This window comes from Stegodyphus dumicola, chromosome 11 (genome assembly GCF_044657685.1).
Source record: "Stegodyphus dumicola isolate Sdum_Otavi_A_Nest chromosome 11, ASM4465768v1".
Lineage (NCBI taxonomy): Eukaryota > Metazoa > Arthropoda > Arachnida > Araneae > Eresidae > Stegodyphus > Stegodyphus dumicola.
Window position 1 is genome coordinate 81,453,371 of NC_140778.1, and position 19,622 is coordinate 81,472,992.

General features: G+C 34.1%; 1 protein-coding gene across 4 annotated transcripts in view; it reads right to left on the reverse strand.

Annotated features, from left to right (window-relative positions):
* Nucleotides 1–11,207, reverse strand: part of LOC118191469 (leptin receptor gene-related protein-like) — a 32,971-nt gene extending 21,764 nt beyond the window's left edge. Inside the window, exons 1-4 of one of the 4 annotated variants that reach the window (XM_085826892.1) lie at nucleotides 9,681–11,124; nucleotides 9,514–9,583; nucleotides 6,502–6,579; nucleotides 1,081–1,514 (exon numbers count right to left, since the gene is read on the reverse strand). In XM_085826892.1, coding sequence (XP_085683018.1) covers nucleotides 1,496–1,514; nucleotides 6,502–6,579; nucleotides 9,514–9,583; nucleotides 9,681–9,717 — 204 coding nt within the window. In that variant the 5' untranslated portion in view covers nucleotides 9,718–11,124 and the 3' untranslated portion in view covers nucleotides 1,081–1,495. The other 3 variants (XM_085826890.1, XM_085826891.1, XM_085826893.1) reach the window with 3 other exon arrangements.
* Nucleotides 11,208–19,622: the final 8,415 nt, after the last annotated feature.

Below are 19,622 nucleotides of genomic sequence, written 5' to 3' on the forward strand. Positions count from 1 at the left end.
ATAAAGCAAATAAAGAAAAACTTATGGAGTGCAATAGGCTTCTAATCCATAACATATTTAGTTAGTGATCGCCATAATTGGAAGCTATAAATACGCTATATTGACGGGAAGGAGAAAATTTTACTTCCTGAGTGAGCTAATTCAGAACTAGTGTTATTTCATCTGTCATCTTAAATTTAAGATGCCTAGTTACGTGACTAACGAAAACCTAGTATTTATATGAAGCTTGATAAAAATCAAAGTTTTGAAGACGGTATACGTGATCACGTTCGGTTGATTACCATTATGATCAGCAAATAACAGCAATTTACTGATGTCTTTCTTATCGTTATATTCAGATGTAGTTTTCAGGGCAACTAGAGAAAATTTATTAATTACTTTTATTATTTTTGATACTTTATACGTACGAAGATACATACTTGTAGGAAGAGAGATCTAACTATTATATTTGAACAAATAAAAATAAATTGTGACGTGAAGACCCTAGAGATACGGCTTCTGATTGCTATTCAAATTTTTCCGTATTAGTAGCGATATAATCGAATAATCTTTCAAAGATTATTGTTTACCGATTTTAGGTAACAACTAGAAAACATTTTTTCGAACTTATCCTCAAACAAGTTTGCTATTGGTAATGAATACTGCTGTATCATGAATCAAGTACGGCGCTATGCATTTTGCTGACTTTCTATGCAATAAATTCTGTTGTCAAGTGCCCTTCCCCCAAAATTCTAAAATTTTATTGCTTGATGCTTCGCTGAATTTTACAATTTTGCTGTACCTAAATTCTCCTCCCCGAGATTTACTGTGTTATCTGAAAAACAGCTCACAAGTTGCTAAAAATAGCTATAAAACTGGCTCCACAGCTTTTAGCAACGGCCTCCCGTTGTGCATTGTGGAAACTCAGCTTTTGAAAGAAAAGGAAGGGGAATAATTTCTCCCTGAGTACAGTATAGATCAGGTCCGTGACTTTGTTTGAGCTACTGCAAAATGTTCTGAAGTAAACTTTTTTCTGTTTCGGCAACATTCATCTTGAGAATTCAACACCTGTTCATTAGCCCTTAGTAATTGACAGAAATGCTTTTAGAAAGCAGTGGGTTCATTGATACCAACAAAATGGTTGGTATCAATGAACTGGGGATACGTTAGTTTCAGTTGTTGAGTTCAAATGAACCTTTCAAATACTAAAATAGTCCCTTTGCATAATCGAAAGGATTTCATCTGAGAATAATTTTTCTACTTTAAAATGAGTTTTGCAGTACTTTTTAGATACTACTTGTATTTTTATTTTCGAAAATTTTCATAAATATTGTAATTAATTATTTCCAATTTTAATAACTCGCAGAAAAAACACAATTTTCAAGAAATTTTTTTATTATGGTTATTCAAACTTATACTAATATACAGCATCTTTTATATTCCTTATACATTTGACACTGCATGCTTCAACCTGCATGTAAGTTTCTCTTCCTTAGTAACTCCTTACCCAGCCAAATCATGCACAAAATCTACACCTGAAAAAAAAAAAAAAAAAAAAATTATGATAAAATATTTTTAACACCATATTCTCGACAACAGAGTACATCACATACCCCCCCCCAAAAAAGAAATTACAAGAAATACAAATTTCTAACAGAAAAATGCATTTTCAAACAGCTGAAATTGTTTCACAAATTAATAATGCAGATAGCAAATGTAACATATGGCACTATTGCCACTCAGTGCAATCTCTGCATATCCTAAATTCTGCTGGCTGATGTCTTTGTAAGTTCTGAACATTTTTTTGCCTCTAAATTCTGCTGCTCAGTGCCCTCTGCTAAATTATAAAATTTTGCTATGCACTATTATCTAAATTCTAAAAATTTTGACTACCACTGGTTGCACAGGCCCTGATCAAAGCAAAGAGGCAAGATGCTACCTGCTATTGATAAATTGCCTTATAAATACCACAGATCTAAATAAATATCAGTTTTATTTCCAAAACAGAATTATCTCACAGCTAAAGCATTGCCTTTGCAGAAAATCTTCTAAATGGAAATAGAATTGCATCCACAGTACATGTGCAGAATGCCAATAATTCATTATAAACATAGTTCCAAACCATAGTTAGGCTTAGAACCCACAACAGTATTCTTCTTGGAAGTCTTCCTAAGGAAATGGTAGTATATTCAGGGAACATGTGGGCAAAATCATGACAGTATATCACAAGCCTAATTCTTGACCATACATACTAGAAAGATCACAGAAATTCCTCAGGGGAAGCTAGATTCATATAACAAAATTTCATGCAACATATGGCACATATGGGAAAAAGCAAGGACATTATAATCACTAGCATAGTTTATACCCAAATGAGTTGCAGATGGTGCACTATGTGCTCACAGCTGATTATCACTAATGCAGATATATATCTACTAATAGTTAGAAGATGATGTCAGATCAGAATTGCATGAGAAATAAATCAAAAAACATCAATCAGATGCAGGAAATTGGTTTCAATCTGAAACAGCAGATGGATAATTGAAAAGGTTAGTAGAATTACCTTTTTTGCAGAAGCAGTATCTTCACAGAGGATATCCTAAGAGAAAACTAATATACACATCACACTTGATTTATACCATAGTACCACAACATAAGAATAAGTTGGACCCTTTACACTCCAGTCTTTCAACAGAAGTAGTGATTTTGAGATCTTCCTCACAAAAATGAATTCATGTTACATAGGAGTAACATGAATTCATGTTACATAGGAGTAAAACCACAATACTTCACTGCAAGCGCAGTTTACAGCAATAAATGGAAAGAAAGGTCTTCAGAGATGTCACTGAGAAGCCAAATGGCTAAACGGCAAATTCAAGTTAGAATTTTCAATAATTAATGTTGGCCAGATTAATTTGGAATAATTCTGCCTTCATATGTTTATTCACCTCACCAAACTCTTTATTATTAAACAATATTTACAAAATATAGGTAGTTTATAACAAAAATTCTACAAATTCAAATACAGAGGTTTCAAAATACAATATTTGTACTGATACAATAAAGCTAAAAAATACTTATTCACACCCAGAAAACTCAAATATACAATTGTTATTCAGAAGAAATGCAGTAAACAAAAAAATAAACAAGAGACTTATAAAAGATAAATACAGTCAAAAGTCGTTAATTCGGACACCCATAATCCGGAATGATCTATAATCCAGACCTCAAAGCTAAAATCTTTCTGCGCATGCGCATAGGCGTTCACGCATGCGCTCAAGACCTTTATGACTGTGCATATGCGTCTGTGCCGTTGTATAACTGTCATAATTCCCAACTAACAACGCTTTGTAGTCAGACCTTGCTATGTCACAAAAACTAGTTTGGGCATTAAGCTTGAAGTTTTCAACTTTGTGCCGACTTGATATAAGAGTCGGCCAATCAGAGCATATACATGAAACTTATTGAGAGAGAAAGTTGTAGACACATACATGCATGCACAAATTTAGCTTCTCTAATTGGCTATGGCTTAGACCCTCTCTCGCAGGTGTGAATGGAACTCCCACATTTTATGCCTTATGATTATGCGTCTATGACATTTATACCATCATCTGAACAGAGCCTTAGGATGGCATACTAAGAAGATGCAATGTCTTGTGGGGTAAGCAATTTATACTCCTAAGCCTAAAAAAAAACTTGGGGGAAAAAAGATCACATGACTTAAATTTGTCGTCTAATTGCTCTAACTTGAGGCACATTACGAGAGGAAAGCAAAGTTAGTAATCAGAATTATTTAAAAAATTTTATCTTTATATTTTTCTTAAAAATTCTGTAAAATAATAAAATTTTTGGCTTTCCTCAAATAAATATATATGGAAAAAATAATAGCCACATAATCACAGATTTCATTTTGTATATTTTATTAACAAAATTTAAATTATTAAAAATCTCTTTCATGAAGGGAACATAAAACATCATGAAAACAATGAAAAAGAAGCAATATTTAAAAAAGATAGTAGGCTTATTGATGAGGCTCCCATCAAAAGAATCGAACCCCAAAATATTTTCCTTTGCTTCAGCGTCCCGTCTGAAAATTTCACTGATTTCAATGAATATATTTTTAAAAAAATCTTTTATTTTCAAGTTCTTTCATGCAAAACGTCCAAATTTGGTACAAATCAAATTCACCCCCTCTTTTTGATAGCTACAATATTATATTTAACAGTTTTAATAGCTATCAGTATGTAAACAACATAATGTAACACCATAAAAGAAAAACATAAATGATGACATTTTAATTTTGGCATAGAGAAATACATATTTACCCCAAAAGAGAGTTTGTGGTTGATCTTTACAATATGGTAACTGATAGTTTGGCGACATTTTGGAGGCGATAAAGGGGGTAATAATGGACTCTGGTAATAATGTGAGCAGTACTCAGTTCCGATTACGCATTATTTTGTGTGGGGGAAATGAGAGATCATGGGATATGTCATGTGATATTAATGAACGAATTACTGTTCTTTAATCGGGAAAAAATCTGGCAATTTTGTATTTGGCTTTATTCTGTGTTGTGTGAAATAGTTTTTGTGAATTTTTGGATCTCATGGCCGTAACTAAACTGAATTCGAAATGGGTATTTAGTGGTATTGAAAAGGATAGTAATAAATGTTTTTTAAGGTTGTGCGAGAGAGAAATAAAGATGTTTTATTATGTTATTTATTTTACCTGGTATCTTGCTTTGAAAGATAAGTATGATTTTAAAGATTCTGAAACAGAAGGAAGAAAAGTGTATCCGCCACGTAATGAAGATTCTGAAGAAGATTAGGTAAGTTAGTATTTTTAATTATTTGAGGATATTATTTTTATGCATTGTTGTAAATGTAAGGTGGAAAGGAATTTGGTATTATTGGGAAAATTGTTATTAGCAATGATTTAGTTTAAAGTAATTAGGATTGTAAGGTAATTTTTATTAATTTAATGTATGTGCTCATTTATATTTTAAGTAGTGTTTTTGAATTTAATTATATTTTAATGAAATGATAGTTATTTTGTGAATTTTATGTTTGTAGGAATTTGGTATATGTTTAAGTTGAAATAAACGTGCATGGAAATAATTTAAATATTTGATATTAAGTATTTGTAATGCTTGCGGTATGAATTCGTTGGTGACGTGTATAATGTAATAGATGATTTAGAGGTAAAAGTTGTTGAATATTCTATTTATTTTATATGTGGAAATGTTGATATTTGTAAAGGGTAAATACTTTTTCGCGATCATGTAATTTCATATATGTTCTTTTTACCGGGTTTAAAGATTGAGAAAATTGTCATGTATTTTCGTGAAATTTTTTTAATTTATGAGAAAAAAGCAGTGTACATGGATATAGTGAAGAGTGTGCGCAATGCCATTTTTGTGCAATTCTGGGATGTTTTTTTAAGTAAAAATAAGTCGACGTGTACATGGTTTAGTGATATTGTAATGAAATGATAGTTATTTTGTGAATTTTATGCTTGTAGGAATTTGGTATACGTTTAAGTTGAAATAAACGTGCATGGAAATAATTTAAATATTTGATATTAAGTATTTGTAATGCTTGCGGTATGAATTCGTTGCTGACGTGTATAATGTAATAGATGATTTAGAGGTAAAAGTTTTTGGATATTCTATTTATTTTATATGTGGAAATGTTGATATTTGTAAAGGGTAAATACTTTTTCGCGATCATGTAATTTCATATATGTTCTTTTTACCGGGTTTAAAGATTGAGAAAATTGTCATGTATTTTCGTGAAATTTTTTTAATTTATGAGAAAAAAGCAGTGTACATGGATATAGTGAAGAGTGTGCGCAATGCCATTTTTATGCAATTCTGGGATGTTTTTTTAAGTAAAAATAAGTCGGGGTGTACATGGTTTATGTGTATGTGTTATTTTGAAAAATGCGTAAGGAGGATGGTATTGTGCAGTTTTTCCTAATTTTGCAGTGAATATTTGTCATGATTAAGCAGTTTTGTTTGATAAAATTTCTAGCATAAGTGTAATTCGGCTAGTAGATTGTTGGAAGAAGTGTTCAGGAGATAAAAAGAAAAGAAACATGTCTTTACTTCGTGAAGACAAAATGGCGGCGGGGAAAAAAAAATAGAGGGTTGCTGTAGGAGAGTTGGTCGCCAAATTTTCGCCAAGAAATCGCCAAGTTACCATAATGTAGAGATCAACCGAGCTTGTATTTCTACCTTCTACGTCAGAGTCGATAACTGAAATGTCCAGATCAGAACTGAGAAGAAAAGAACCATAATTAGTTTAATTAAGATACAATAACACGCTGACCAAGTATTAATTTAGAAGTCAAGCAACAAAAATCAGCATCATATTTCGAAATATTCACTATTTGAAAATATAACACTGATTTTGGTTGCTTGACTTCTAAATTAATACATAATTAGTTAACCATAATTAAGTAACTGTAAGAGTTTCAATATCATGCACAGCTAATACCTATTTCTAAAATAAACCAACTTACCTCAAGAAAGCCTGGTTTGTCTTAGGAACATTAGCTGTAACTTCTGGCGTAGAAAAGTCAAATTTTTCACTTCCAGACCTAAGAATGAAAGAAATAAACTGCTATAACATAATTAAAAAAAAAAAAAAAAAAAACATGAATAAATAAATAACACATAACAAATTTAAGCATTAAGCTATGTATGACTACCACCCATCTCAGACAGTGCGACAGATATTGCTGTATACTGTTTCGCCATACCTTGTGTAGCTATTATATCATGCTGTATAACCGCAGTTTAGAAAAATTACAAAATGTGTTATTTATATCTATCTAAAATGGTACGTTACTACATGATTTGTAAGAATAAATTAGACGGCTCTGCGAATGAAATTCCTTCCAATTAAAAAATGTAGGAATAAAGAAAATGCAGGAATTGCAAATGCAGAAATGAAAGAGGGATTATATTTTTTGCACGGAATCCAGATGACATATTTTTCAACATTTTAGAAATTTCAATATTAATTTTAGGGGCCTAAAATATTAGGCCCCTAAAAGCAGAATATAGTTTTTAAATGTTCAGACAATCTTCCTATGAGAGGAATTCCTTTGAGAAGTATACATCTGAACAATTAAAAAACATGTACAAGAACAGAGCTAAGGACTTCTGTTTGCAGAAAGTCTGTCACATAACATATGAAAAGTTTCTTATTGGTAGATTTTTTTATCAGACAGATATTTTATTGTTATATAGAGAAAGCATTCACTCCTTTTCTACTAGAGATAATTCAATTTGGACAATGGCAAAAAGGCTAAGCAAGCCTGAGCGTATTCATCTCATTCTTGGTACTAGTATGGTTTACGCTCAAAATACACGGCAGATATTTTCTAATTACCTGCATCCCAATATCAATTCAATTCAGCTTTTGGTGGAATTTACCATTTGTGACATATTTTTCAAAAACTACACTTCACAACATGCATACATGACAAATACACAGAACCATAAATAAACAAGCAATAATATATATTTATATATACAGGGTGATTATAATTAAAGTTTAAGTTTCAAAACGCTATAAAAAAAGAACCACTTATGAAAATGACGTCAAATTTGAAAGGAATGTTATTGAAGAAGGCGGAAAGCGTATGGCAGAAGAAAAAATTTAGTTTCAAAAGTTAGCAACAGATGGCGCTGCAAGCGGAAGAAGACGTAAATTAAAATCTTAGTTAAATTTCAGTGTTATAAAGCTGCCAGGTACCAGGCTGTTCCTCATTTCGCGACTCAGGCATTCGCCATGGGTGTTTCACTGCAGGACCGCGCTCTGCTGGTAAAGCTGTATTACAAGAATGATGATTGTGCAAGAGTAGCTCTGCAAAAATTCAGGACACTGAAGGGTATAAAAGAAGGCGTTGGTCCAATGAGTGTCGTAGGTCTAAAGAAAATGATGCAAAAATTCGAAACGACAGGTACGAAACATCCTGCAATGCTATCCGTACAAAATTGGCCATGTGCAGGAGTTGCTTCCTTCTGACCTGACAGCTAGGGAGACGTTGGAAATTTTCCACGGCCATTCATTATCCACTTTCCATATGACCATATGACCATAAGCCCATTTCCATATGACAGGATACGTGAATACCCAGAATTGTCGAATATGGGCAACAGAAAATCCACTGGCAACGCACCCCGTACCACTTCATCCTGAAAAGGTCACGGTATGGTGTGGCTTTACGGCATTAGTCATCATACAACCATATTTTTTCGAGCAGACGGGTGCTTCCGGTCCTGTTACCGCAATCGTCACTGGTCAGAGGTATGCGTCTCTTTTGCACAACCACGTGATTCCAGCTCTGCAACAGCGTGGATGTGTGAATGAAATCATTTTTATGCAAGATGGCGCTCCTCCGCACATTGCATATCCCGTGAAGCAGCTGCTGAGGCGCCATTTCGGAAATGCTCGAATTATCAGCCGTCATTTCCCTACAGCCTGGCCGTCCCGATCGCCTGATCTTACTCCGTGTGATTTCTGGCTGTGGGGATATCTGAAGGATGTTGTGTTCCATGCTCCAATTGCAAATTTAGCGGAATTAAAGGCACGCATTTCGCAAAACATTCTGAACATCACCCCGGAGACACTGCGATCCGTTGTGGAACATGCTGTTTGTCGCTTTCAACTTGTTGCACACAACGGTGGACACCATATTGAACATGTTTTGCGACAGTTCCGAACTTCTTTGATGAATGGTTCTTATGCGGTATGCCGCCGCAAAACTCTTGAAACCCACCGATTTGTCCCTTCCGATGTGATATGTACAGTCATGCAAATAAAATTATTCAACAATTCTAATTTGTCAATGCGTTTTAATGTGTAACTTCCACCTCTTAGCCGTTGTTTTACGAAACATTTCTCGTTTCTCGTCGTGATTCTGCCGCTTACAGCGCCATCTGTTGCTAACTTTTGAAACTAAATTTTTTCTTCTGCCATACTCATTCCGGTTTCTTCAATAACATTCCTTTCAAATTTCACATCATTTTCATCAGTGGTTCTTTTTTTATAGCGTTTTGAAACTTAAACTTTAATTATAATCACCCTGTAAATTTTACTAAATGATTATAAAATGTTCCAACGCTAAAAGAAAGTTTTAACATCCAAGTAAATGACATAATAAAAAAAAGCAAGTTGAACAGCGAGCACATGAATGAAATGTGCATACACCTGTAAAAATATACCATAGGTAACTGACAAAGCATTTCGTAGCAAACATATGACTATAAAATTTCCAATAATAGAATGTAATGATGGTGAATTCAATTTAGATCGCAAGAACATGCTCATACTTTTGAAAAGATTCAATTATTTCAGCAATTCTTTGTGAATTGGAATTTACACTTTCAATATTTCCCAACAATTTAGTGTGAATGGAGGAATAAATTGTTATAACAGAATTGAACAATTATTAGCATCTCCTCATACACACACACAAACATACACATACAAAAAAAAAAAAAAAAAAAAAAAAAAAACTTACTTTGTAAAAAAAATCATCCGGGCAATGATTCTTCTTTGACACAGATGCAGTTGTATCAATAATTTCTGACCTTCAATAAAAAAAATACGCATATTTTACTTCGGAATTAACTTACTACGAAATCATAAACACGAGGTAGTCGATATAAAGAATAAAATATTTCTCACCTTTCGAAAACATCCACTTGTTCGGAATCTTCCACATCTCGGGAATTTAATTTCATATTTTTTTCTTGAGCTGGACGCTTTCGCTGAATTCTGGATCTCTTATTAACACCAGGATGTTTTTTCGGTCGTCTTTGATATTTTCGCATATTTTTTGCTAACTGACCACAGTACAAATAAATGTAAACAAACCGAGTGCGGAATAGCAATGCAATAGGGTTGCCGTAAACGTCATTCCGCTGACAGCTGACACTGTTTAGTGAAAACTGTGTATAAAGGAATATATGAAACGCTTCTAAATATTATTTAGAAAAAAATATGATTTATAACTGATATCAAAATCAATTACTTCATGAAATTTTGCAGAAATAAGATTACAATGCTAAATTGTAACTCGTAGCGCCATCTATTGATCGCTTTCCAAACTACACATTAAAATTACATATTTCAAACTAATTTTTTTAAAATATAATATTTAAGTAAATTTCATTCCAAACCTGATTCTAACATTTTGATTCCAAAATTGACCTATTGCTTTATATTTCTGCCAAATTTCACGCAACATAGTTTCTTATTTAGCGATTCTGCGTGTAAACAAATTTTTAGTATTGTAACGCTGCTGTAGTAGACCACCTTAAATGACCAACTATTCTCACAGAAGCAAAAAAAAAGCAGCCATTGCAAGAAACAAAATCTCCTGTTTCACAATATATTTTACTACATTTGCTTCATAATAATTCAGAACAGGATGATCTTGCACGAAGTCTTGACTCAAGAACAAATTAAAAGACTCCTGAAGAAGACTACTCCTGAAGAAATACTGCTAAATTAGAGCTATCCTCATTTCTGGTCTGGTATTACAAATGAATCAGTAATATAATCCCTTGTTCCACTCAGTCCACATTAAGGTGATAACATAAATTTGAACATGTTGAAAGCAGATGATCCAGGGCGAAAATTTTCAAAGTACTGGTTTTATGTTAAACAAATTAACAGAGAAACCATTAAATAATTGAATTTTATATTCCATTACACAAAATGCAGTATTTTGTTTTCCTGCACACTTTTTGGACATAAATTGCAAAATATTTCAGACTCACAAATAAGATTTCATGACTGGAGACAGCCCAGCGCCAAGAGGCGCTATCGTGCAAATGTCTAACAAGCGTCTTTATGCAGTGGCAATATTTAAGGGACATTGCTTATGGTTAACATTTAAAATGAAGCATTATTAACATAATACAGTCAAAAGTTTTCATGTTAAAACGGGATCTCTCTGTATATTCAATAAATACAAGATTAACAGGTATAAATTTATGATCAACTAAAATTGGATCAACCATATCGAATAACCATGTATTTTAATTTAAATAATGCATAGGAAAATTTATTTTAATAATTTCAAAATATTTTATTTATTTATTTAAAGATTTGCTTCAAATGAATGATACTTACTTATACTGTGGTAATGCACAGCCTAAAACCAGCAGTGTCATTCCAACGGATCCTGAAAATGCCAATGCAACTAAACTGCAAAGAATTATTGTATGCAATTAAAGTTAACTTTACTCGATTTTTAATAAATATAATAAGAATGAAAGGACAAAAATATGCACAAAAATCACACAAACTTTAGAAATTTCAGGAAAAATTAAGTTCTGAAAAAGGTTTAAACCAATACAACTTATCACACATTTAACTTGTATGTACACAAAATTACACAAATATAGTAATATTACACAAAACATAGTCATATTTCTCTATTTCTTCAAGGGCTGTTCAGAAATCTTGTTTGTATTTTTTCATTTTTATATCAAAGGGCTCTTGGTTCTTTATTTTCATTTGCTTTGCCTCAGCCTTTTCAATATTATTCAAATATTTCTCAAAATCTAATTCATCACTGGAAGAGGATGAGTCTAACAGTCTTGATTTGAACACTCCAGCGATTCTGAGAATAATTCATTCTTAGTGAAAGTTCATAGATGGCTTTCTTCACCTTTTTAATTTGTTTGTCATCCAAAAAAATTTGGTGTTTTGGATCTACATATATTGAACCCAGCAATATCTCATTTTCTAGCAAACTAATTTCTCTTTCCTTCACTGAGGAAATTATTTCTTTTACAATAAGCCATCCCATTTTAAACATCACATAACATCACAAACAAACATCACATTTCTCCATTCTCGCACAAACAAGGTTCCTGTTAATTCTTCAGATCGTAGCTTTTTTGTGGCTATATATGGTGTAAAAAAAAGAGTTTCCAATTCTGCAAGATGATTCTACAGCCTTTTTGTTAGTGAGACATTAGGTTTAGCTACATCTTCTAAAAAAGTTCTTAATTATAATAACCTTTTTATCATCAAATATGTACTTCCCCATCACATTGCTTGATCAATAATTGCTTCCTTTCCTGCTTGCCTCCTAAGAATGGCATCACTTTGGGGAATCTTTGCTGCTATTGCTGCTTGTCTAAATTTAACACTGAGATCTGTAGCCATGGGTTCCTTTTCCTTGTGAATTATGCTACAATAATGAGCTATATGCTGAAGAAGTAACTATACGAATCAGTTAAACGAATAATGGCAAATATCACATCCATCCTCCTCCCTTATATTTATTTAGTGCAGGGATGTCAAACTCATAGGTACACTTGGGGCAAATAAACAAGATTTAACTTTAGGCGGGCCGCAAAAAAAAAAAAAAAAAAAAAAAATCAATATTCATAGAAACGTAGATTTATTTCGAATAATACAATAATAAACATATATATATATATTTATATAGAAAAGAACAAGAAAAATTTAATATTTACGTCCTGCTACTTGACATCTCTTCTCTGCTAATATCTTTCCTATTTCGGGAGAAATTTTGTTTGCAGTGATAACTTTCAACGCTGACCCAAGGTGAGTATCATTAATACGGTTTCTAATAGAAGACTTATTACCTTTCATGACTGAAAATAACTGCTCGCACCGATAAGTGCTACCAAACATGGAAAATAATTTCATATGCGAATTTTCGAGTATTTTCAAACCTGGCTGGTAAATATTTGTAAAAGTCAGGCACACCCACTTCAATGAATTTTGCTTTCAAATTTGAGTAGCATTGAATCTCGATCACCTGCATTTGCATATGGCTGGGTACTGAGTCAATACTTATTGAGAAAATCAAAGAAAACAAAAAAAAAAAAAAAAAAATTGTCTTCGAGGGAACTAAAATCATTAAACCTCATTTCAAATTCAGTTGTTAAATTTGCAATTTTTCTGTGTATTTTTGATATGAACAAGTATCATCTAAACTTGATTTGTTCATGCTGCACGTCGGAAAGTGCATCAAATCTTCATTTTTAAGTTGTTTTTCCAAAGAACTAGTTGACATTTGAATGCTTTAATTATGTCAAACATGTTCGTAATGATATGATCTTTCCCTTGTAACGATTAATTTAAATAGGTTAAGTGTTTGGTTATATCAACCAAGAAAGATAAATCTTGTATCCATATTGGATCGTAAAACAAACTTACGTCTTGATTTTTCGTTTTTAAAAACTGACATATTTCTTCTTTCAAATCCCAGAATTGTTTGAGAATCTTGGAGCAAGATAACCAACGTACCTCGGTATAGTAGGACAAACCCGAATATTCACTATCTAACTCACTTAAGAAAGCAGTGAATTGACGCTGATTTAAACCTCGAGATCTTATAAAATTTATAACTTTTTTTTATATATGACAAAACATTCTCCATATTTATTACTTTCGTGCATAGAACTTCTTGATGTATGATACAATGCATATGATGAATGTTTGAACCGTGAATTTCACTAAGTTTTTTTTCTTAGTAATGCTACGAAGCCCTTGTTTTTCCCGGTCATTGATGGAGCGCCATCTGTAGCTACAGAATTTAATTTTGCCAAAGGTAGATTGTATTTCTGCAGAAGTCCAAAAACACAAGTAAATATATCTTCTCCTGTGGTAGTACCATTATTGTGCGCGGAATATTCAGGCTTACAAGAGTATTTTTGCACCTGCAGCTACAGAAAAGCACTAGGAGTTCAGTCATGTAAGTTTCTTCATTATTTACCATTTAGTTAATTACTTTTTTAAGTGATAATGTTTTGTTTCGAGTTCCTGACCGTTGGACTTTAACGCAATATACAATCATGCGACCCTCCTTTCTTCTGCTTTTAAGATAAAGGAATTTCAGCATTCTCCCTTCTTCTCCGTCTCGGACAAAGGCGGACAGCGGGTGTGCTTGTAACCGAATACTACCTTATTCCTCCTCTCTCCCAAGTCACTTTCCGCTGCAGCGAAATGGAAGAAGAGAATAGCCGCTTTCCCCCCCCCAAGCGTTTGAAGAGACTGCAGTATCAGTCTACGATCCCCCAGGCAGTTTGACATCAGTTGCTCCAGACAACGTGTCTGCTTTCCCCTCCCTGCAAGACCCTGAAGGAAATGTGGATCTTTACATAAGAGTAAGTCAGCTGTACAATACTTGTATTGATATTGTGAGCACTAGAAGAGGGGGAAGGAGACTTATTCCCCAAAGCCTCTTTACACTGCTTAGAAAACATTTAGACGAATTAAAATTACTTGCCTTGAGAAACGCAAAGGATATCCAAATGACTGTTCCTCTCACAGAAACATCCTCAGTTCCTTCCGAAGGTAATCTTCCTCTACCTGACATCGCAACATGCAAAGGGAATTACAGTGACGGAAACGCAAACGCAGGTGTCTGTTATTGCAATGGAAAAGAAACCTTTGCCGAAATCGTGGCCAAACCACCGAAGGAACACAACCCGGCTATCCTGATATACCCTAAAAATGATACCATAGGTCTCATTAATGATAAACTCAATGAACTCATCCCCTTAAAAAACATTAAAGCAAAAATAAACAAGACTGCTATGATTAAAAATGGAGGAATTGCCATCTGTTGTAATTCTGAAGAGGAGCTAAAGAAGGTGTCAGATGCACTGAACGATACAGCGGATGCTAAATCCCTCTTTGATATTAAGACTCCAAATTCAAGATCGCCCAAAGTATCTATTAACAATATTCCTAAAGATACTCCTCCAGAACTCATAATAGAAGAACTTGTTGATCAGATCAACATTGAAAAAGAAGGGATCTCCGCTCTCTTCAAGGTAAAAGGAAGACTTCCTAATACTGTAAAATGGATTTTTGAATGTAATTCTTCAACCTTCAAGACATGCACGGAACACAAGAATATTACTTATAACTGGAATTTTCTTCCTATTGCAGAGTTCTTTGGCATCAAACAATGTTTCCACTGTCAAGACTTTACGCATTCTCAGTACAAGTGCAAATTTAAATCTTATTGTGCATTCTGTGGAGGCAATCACTCAATAAAAGATTGCAGAGCCGAGATACCTAACTGCATAAACTGCAGATTGTACAACAACGCAAAAAGCACAAACATTAATTATAAGCATGCAGCATATGCACCTCAGTGCCCTCTGTACAAAAGAGAAACCGAAAAAAATTAAAGCTATCACAAATTATCAAATAGTCTAAATTATACTTCATTTCAATTCATCAACGGAATTTAGCCTTTGATTTACCTAGTTACTCTTCTCTTTTTCTCATTTTTCATATTGCAAAGTATTTATATGAATGCATCATTTTCCACAAATCCTTCAATACTAATCAAAACTTCACAGATTCTCAAGAACCTTAACTGCCTTCAGTGTAATCTTAGGAGATGCAAGGAAGCCACATCTTCACTTGTGTAGTTCGTCTCAGAATCCGATTACGACATCTTACTAATCCAGGAGCCATACAGCGTGAAAGGAGAGATAAAAGGGTTTCCATTATCATGGAATATTTTACATAAAAACTTAAGCAAAGATTTTCCAGTCCAGAAACAAAACCCCAGAGCATGCATTGTCGTAACGAGCAAACAACTAGACCCTACTGTATGCAAAATTGATAGAGACATTATATCTATCTCAATTAATTCAGGTACAGTACAACTATGCATTTCTTCTTGCTACTGTTCGCCTGCAGAAGAAATTGAAAGAAATCTTATACACCTTGACAATATAATTCAGAGTGCTCCGACTGCACATCACTTCATCGGTGGGGATATGAATGCCCACTGCGTGCGATGGGGATATTCAAAATCAGATTCTAGAGGTGAACAAGTAGAAGATTTCATAGCTGCCAACTCTCTCGTCCTTCACAATGACACCGTACAAGGGCCTACCTTCGAAACGTGCTCAGGTAAAGGATGGCCTGACCTGACCCTTTCAAGCACAAATGCCAGCACCTTTCTTAAAAACTGGAAGATACTGGACGAGGAAAATAATTCGGATCATAAGTTCATTCACTTTGAGATTGATCTCACTTTTTCTAGTACCAACACGAAACGTTTTCACATAACTGAATCTGGCATCAAGAAATTTAAAAACCTCCTTGCTAAAGAAAATACTTCCATTTTGAACGCCATAAACTATTGCAGAGATCGCAACCAATTAAATGAAATCTCCAGTAACTTTTTCTCAGTCACACAAAGAATATCCCAACAGAGCTTCAAAATTAGAGCTCCAAGAAACAAATTCACTGCAAATTGGTGGACAAAAGAGTTGAGGGCAGAGAGGAACAAAACTAAAGCCTTAAGAAGGAAAATAAAATCTACACTAGACGACAATCCTAGGAATGCTGCATGTGTAAGATACAACGAGCAAAGAAGGATTTACAAAAAGAAAATTATGGAAGCTAAATTAACCTCGTGGAAAAAATTTTGTTCTCAAAATAAAGATACGTATGGCATCCTCCATAAATTGGCAACTAGGAAATTCTTCGTTCCCACAAAAATTACGCTTCCCAACAAAGATCACGCAAGCAACAACAAGAGTATTCCTGATTCCCAGATTCTATCACAAGAAGCAGCAACCAAAATCCTTGACGCTATCTTCATGGATGACAATTCAGAAGATGACACACCCAAGCAAAGAGAGATTAGACTTTCCAATTTCTCACAGAATGGCTCAAAAGACTCCCCCTTCACTCTACAAGAAATTAATAATATTATCAAGCACCTCAACAATAAGAAAGCCCCGGGCCCCGACTCTATAAACAAGAAAATTCTAAAAATTATGCACAATCATGACCCAAGAATCCTTCTCAACTTCAATAAATGCTTAGAATTGTCGACCTTTCCTGATAACATGAAGAAAGGACAAATGATACTTTTCGAGAAGAAGGATAGGAACCCCGAAGATCCTTCTGCATTTCGGCCAATAAATTAGCTGCCCGCCATAGGAAAAGTTCTAGAAAGACTTATTGCCGGGCGGTTGAGATATCACTTTATCAAAAATCAAACAATCAGTAAACACCAATACGGATTCAAAGCCAACTCAAGCACTATTCATGCAATTGATAAAATACTGAAGCAAATACAACATAATAAATCAAAAGGTGAACATAGTGCACTTATTTGTGTCGATTTAAAAAGTGCCTTCGACTCAATATGGTGGCCTTCAGTATTACATGCACTTAATAAAGCCAACTGTCTATCTAATCTTCTCAATATTCTCATTCATTACTTTCATAATAGAGAAAGCATATTCATTCATAACAACATGATAACCAGCAAAAAATTTACTAGAGGATGTCCCCAAGGATCCTGCTTGAGCGCTGATTTCTGGGTACTCACCATTAATGACGTCTTAAAATATGAATTTCCCGATCATACGAAGATCTTCGCGTTTGCGGATGACACTGCGTTGGTTGTTAGTGGTAGGACTAGAGACATCCTCGAAAGGAATGTGAACGGTTCTCTCAAACAACTTAACATAGAATGCCAGAGGTTGAAACTCTGCATTTCGCAAGTGAAGTCCAAGGCAGTACTTTTTAACAAGCCAGACCAAAAGCTCTTAAGAAAGCCCACCTTCAACCTGGACGGAAAGAAAATTAAGATTACTCAAGTCCTGTAGTTTCTGGGTATCCACATAGATAACCAACTTAATTTTATGTATCATCTCACGGAGACTCAGAAAAAGACAAATCAAATCGCTTATAATTTCAGAAAAATGCAAGGTAGTAACTGGGGACTTCGTCCTCATTCAAAAAATTTTATTTTTAACAGTAATTTCAAGTATAGTGAATTATGGGGCTGCAATCTGGGCGGAGAATATGACAGAAAGGAAGAAAAGGAAACTTTTCGCCATTCAGAGACCTTTTCTCCTGAGCATTTGCAAAGCCTATAGAACGACAGCTAATTCCTCTCTATGCGTTTTTACTGGGATTCCTCCCCTTCATTTAATTGTGACGAAGGATTCAATAAAAGCCAGAGTACTCCAGTTGAAAGAAGATGCTTACCTGAACGGCACCACCTTTTCTGCCTCAAAGTATGAGTCTCCAGCCATACCATTGACCTACCATCCTGCAAAGTATTGTAATTTAATTATCCATACGGACGCTTCAGCAATCAGTAGTAAAGAATGTCCAAGAGCATTTACAGACGGTTCTAAAATTCATGGAGAAGTGGGCGCAGCATCAATAATCAATTCTTCTTCCTCTATTCTAACAATATGGCAAGGAAAATTATCTCCAGAAAATTCAATTTTTCAAGCTGAGCTGTCAGCAATTCAATCTGCAGTAAATAAAACTATATCAAATAATTTCAAGACAATAGCTATCTATTCAGACAGTCAATCTGCATTATATGCCCTGAAGGACAGAAACAATAAGAACCAACTGGTTCAGGATATTCAAAATACTATAAGTGCCCACCCAGAAATCCAGTTTATGCTCAATTGGGTGAAAGCCCACAACGGAAACGATGGCAACAAGGCAGCTGACCTCCTTGCAAAGGATGCAATGACTAACATTAACAGTGAGGTAATTCATGTCTCGTGGCCCAAGTCCCATTTAAAATTTACACTGAATGCAATTGTCGACTCAAAGTGGCAAGAAGAGTGGGATTCTGCATTACAAGGCAGAAGAGTCCACAATTTTTTCTCAAAAACTGACAAAGAGGCCCTACACTATGACCATGTTCTGAATCAGTATATCACAGGGCACGGTCCTTTCCCCACCTACTTCCACGCAGAGATCGCCCCACGGATATCTGCATATGTGGCGAAAGGGGTGACCCTGATCATTACATTTTTGACTGTAATCTAACAGACGGCAAACATCTGATCAAGCCTAACAACAATCTAATACCATTTAAGAAATATGCAATAAAGAACAGACACCTTAGGGCCAAAATCAGAGACATTCTTATACATATCCAAAGACTCGGACTGGATATTTGTCATATCTAATGCTTATTCATCTCCATATATTACTATACCACATTTGTCTTTTTATTTTTTTTTATTTTATTTATATATATTTTTATTTTTCATTATTTAATTTTTAATTTTTTTATATTTTTTATTTTTTCATTTTTTATTTATTTATTTATTTATTTTTATTTATTTATTTTTTTTAAATTCATTTCATTTTAATGTTCCAACAGTTTCATTTATCTACGCAATGCTGATGGACGGGAGCTTCAAAGACTTGCTTATTACACCTTCCGCCTTAGAAAAGATATTTTTTCTTACATTTCTGCTTTTGGAAGCATCAGTTGTTGAACTTTTTAAGGACAGTCTTTTCTCAATATGATTGTGTACACTATTAATACCAGAACTCATTTATCTCAGAAAGTCCTCTCAAGTGGTTGATGGTAAAAAAAGAGGAACGGGAGAACCTCGGATCACCCCTCGGGGTGTTCTCTCTCAAAATTGGGGTGGAAAGTTTAACAGTTAGCTAGGTTCAGCAATACCTCAATTACATGTGGTACTACGGAGGTGCTGGCCTAGCTTCTACCCGTATCTGTGGTAGTACCAGGCATCGGTATTAAATCCAGTAATTCCTCAAAAATGTTAAAATTCTTATCACAAGAACGAAGAAACACTGCTAATTCAGATT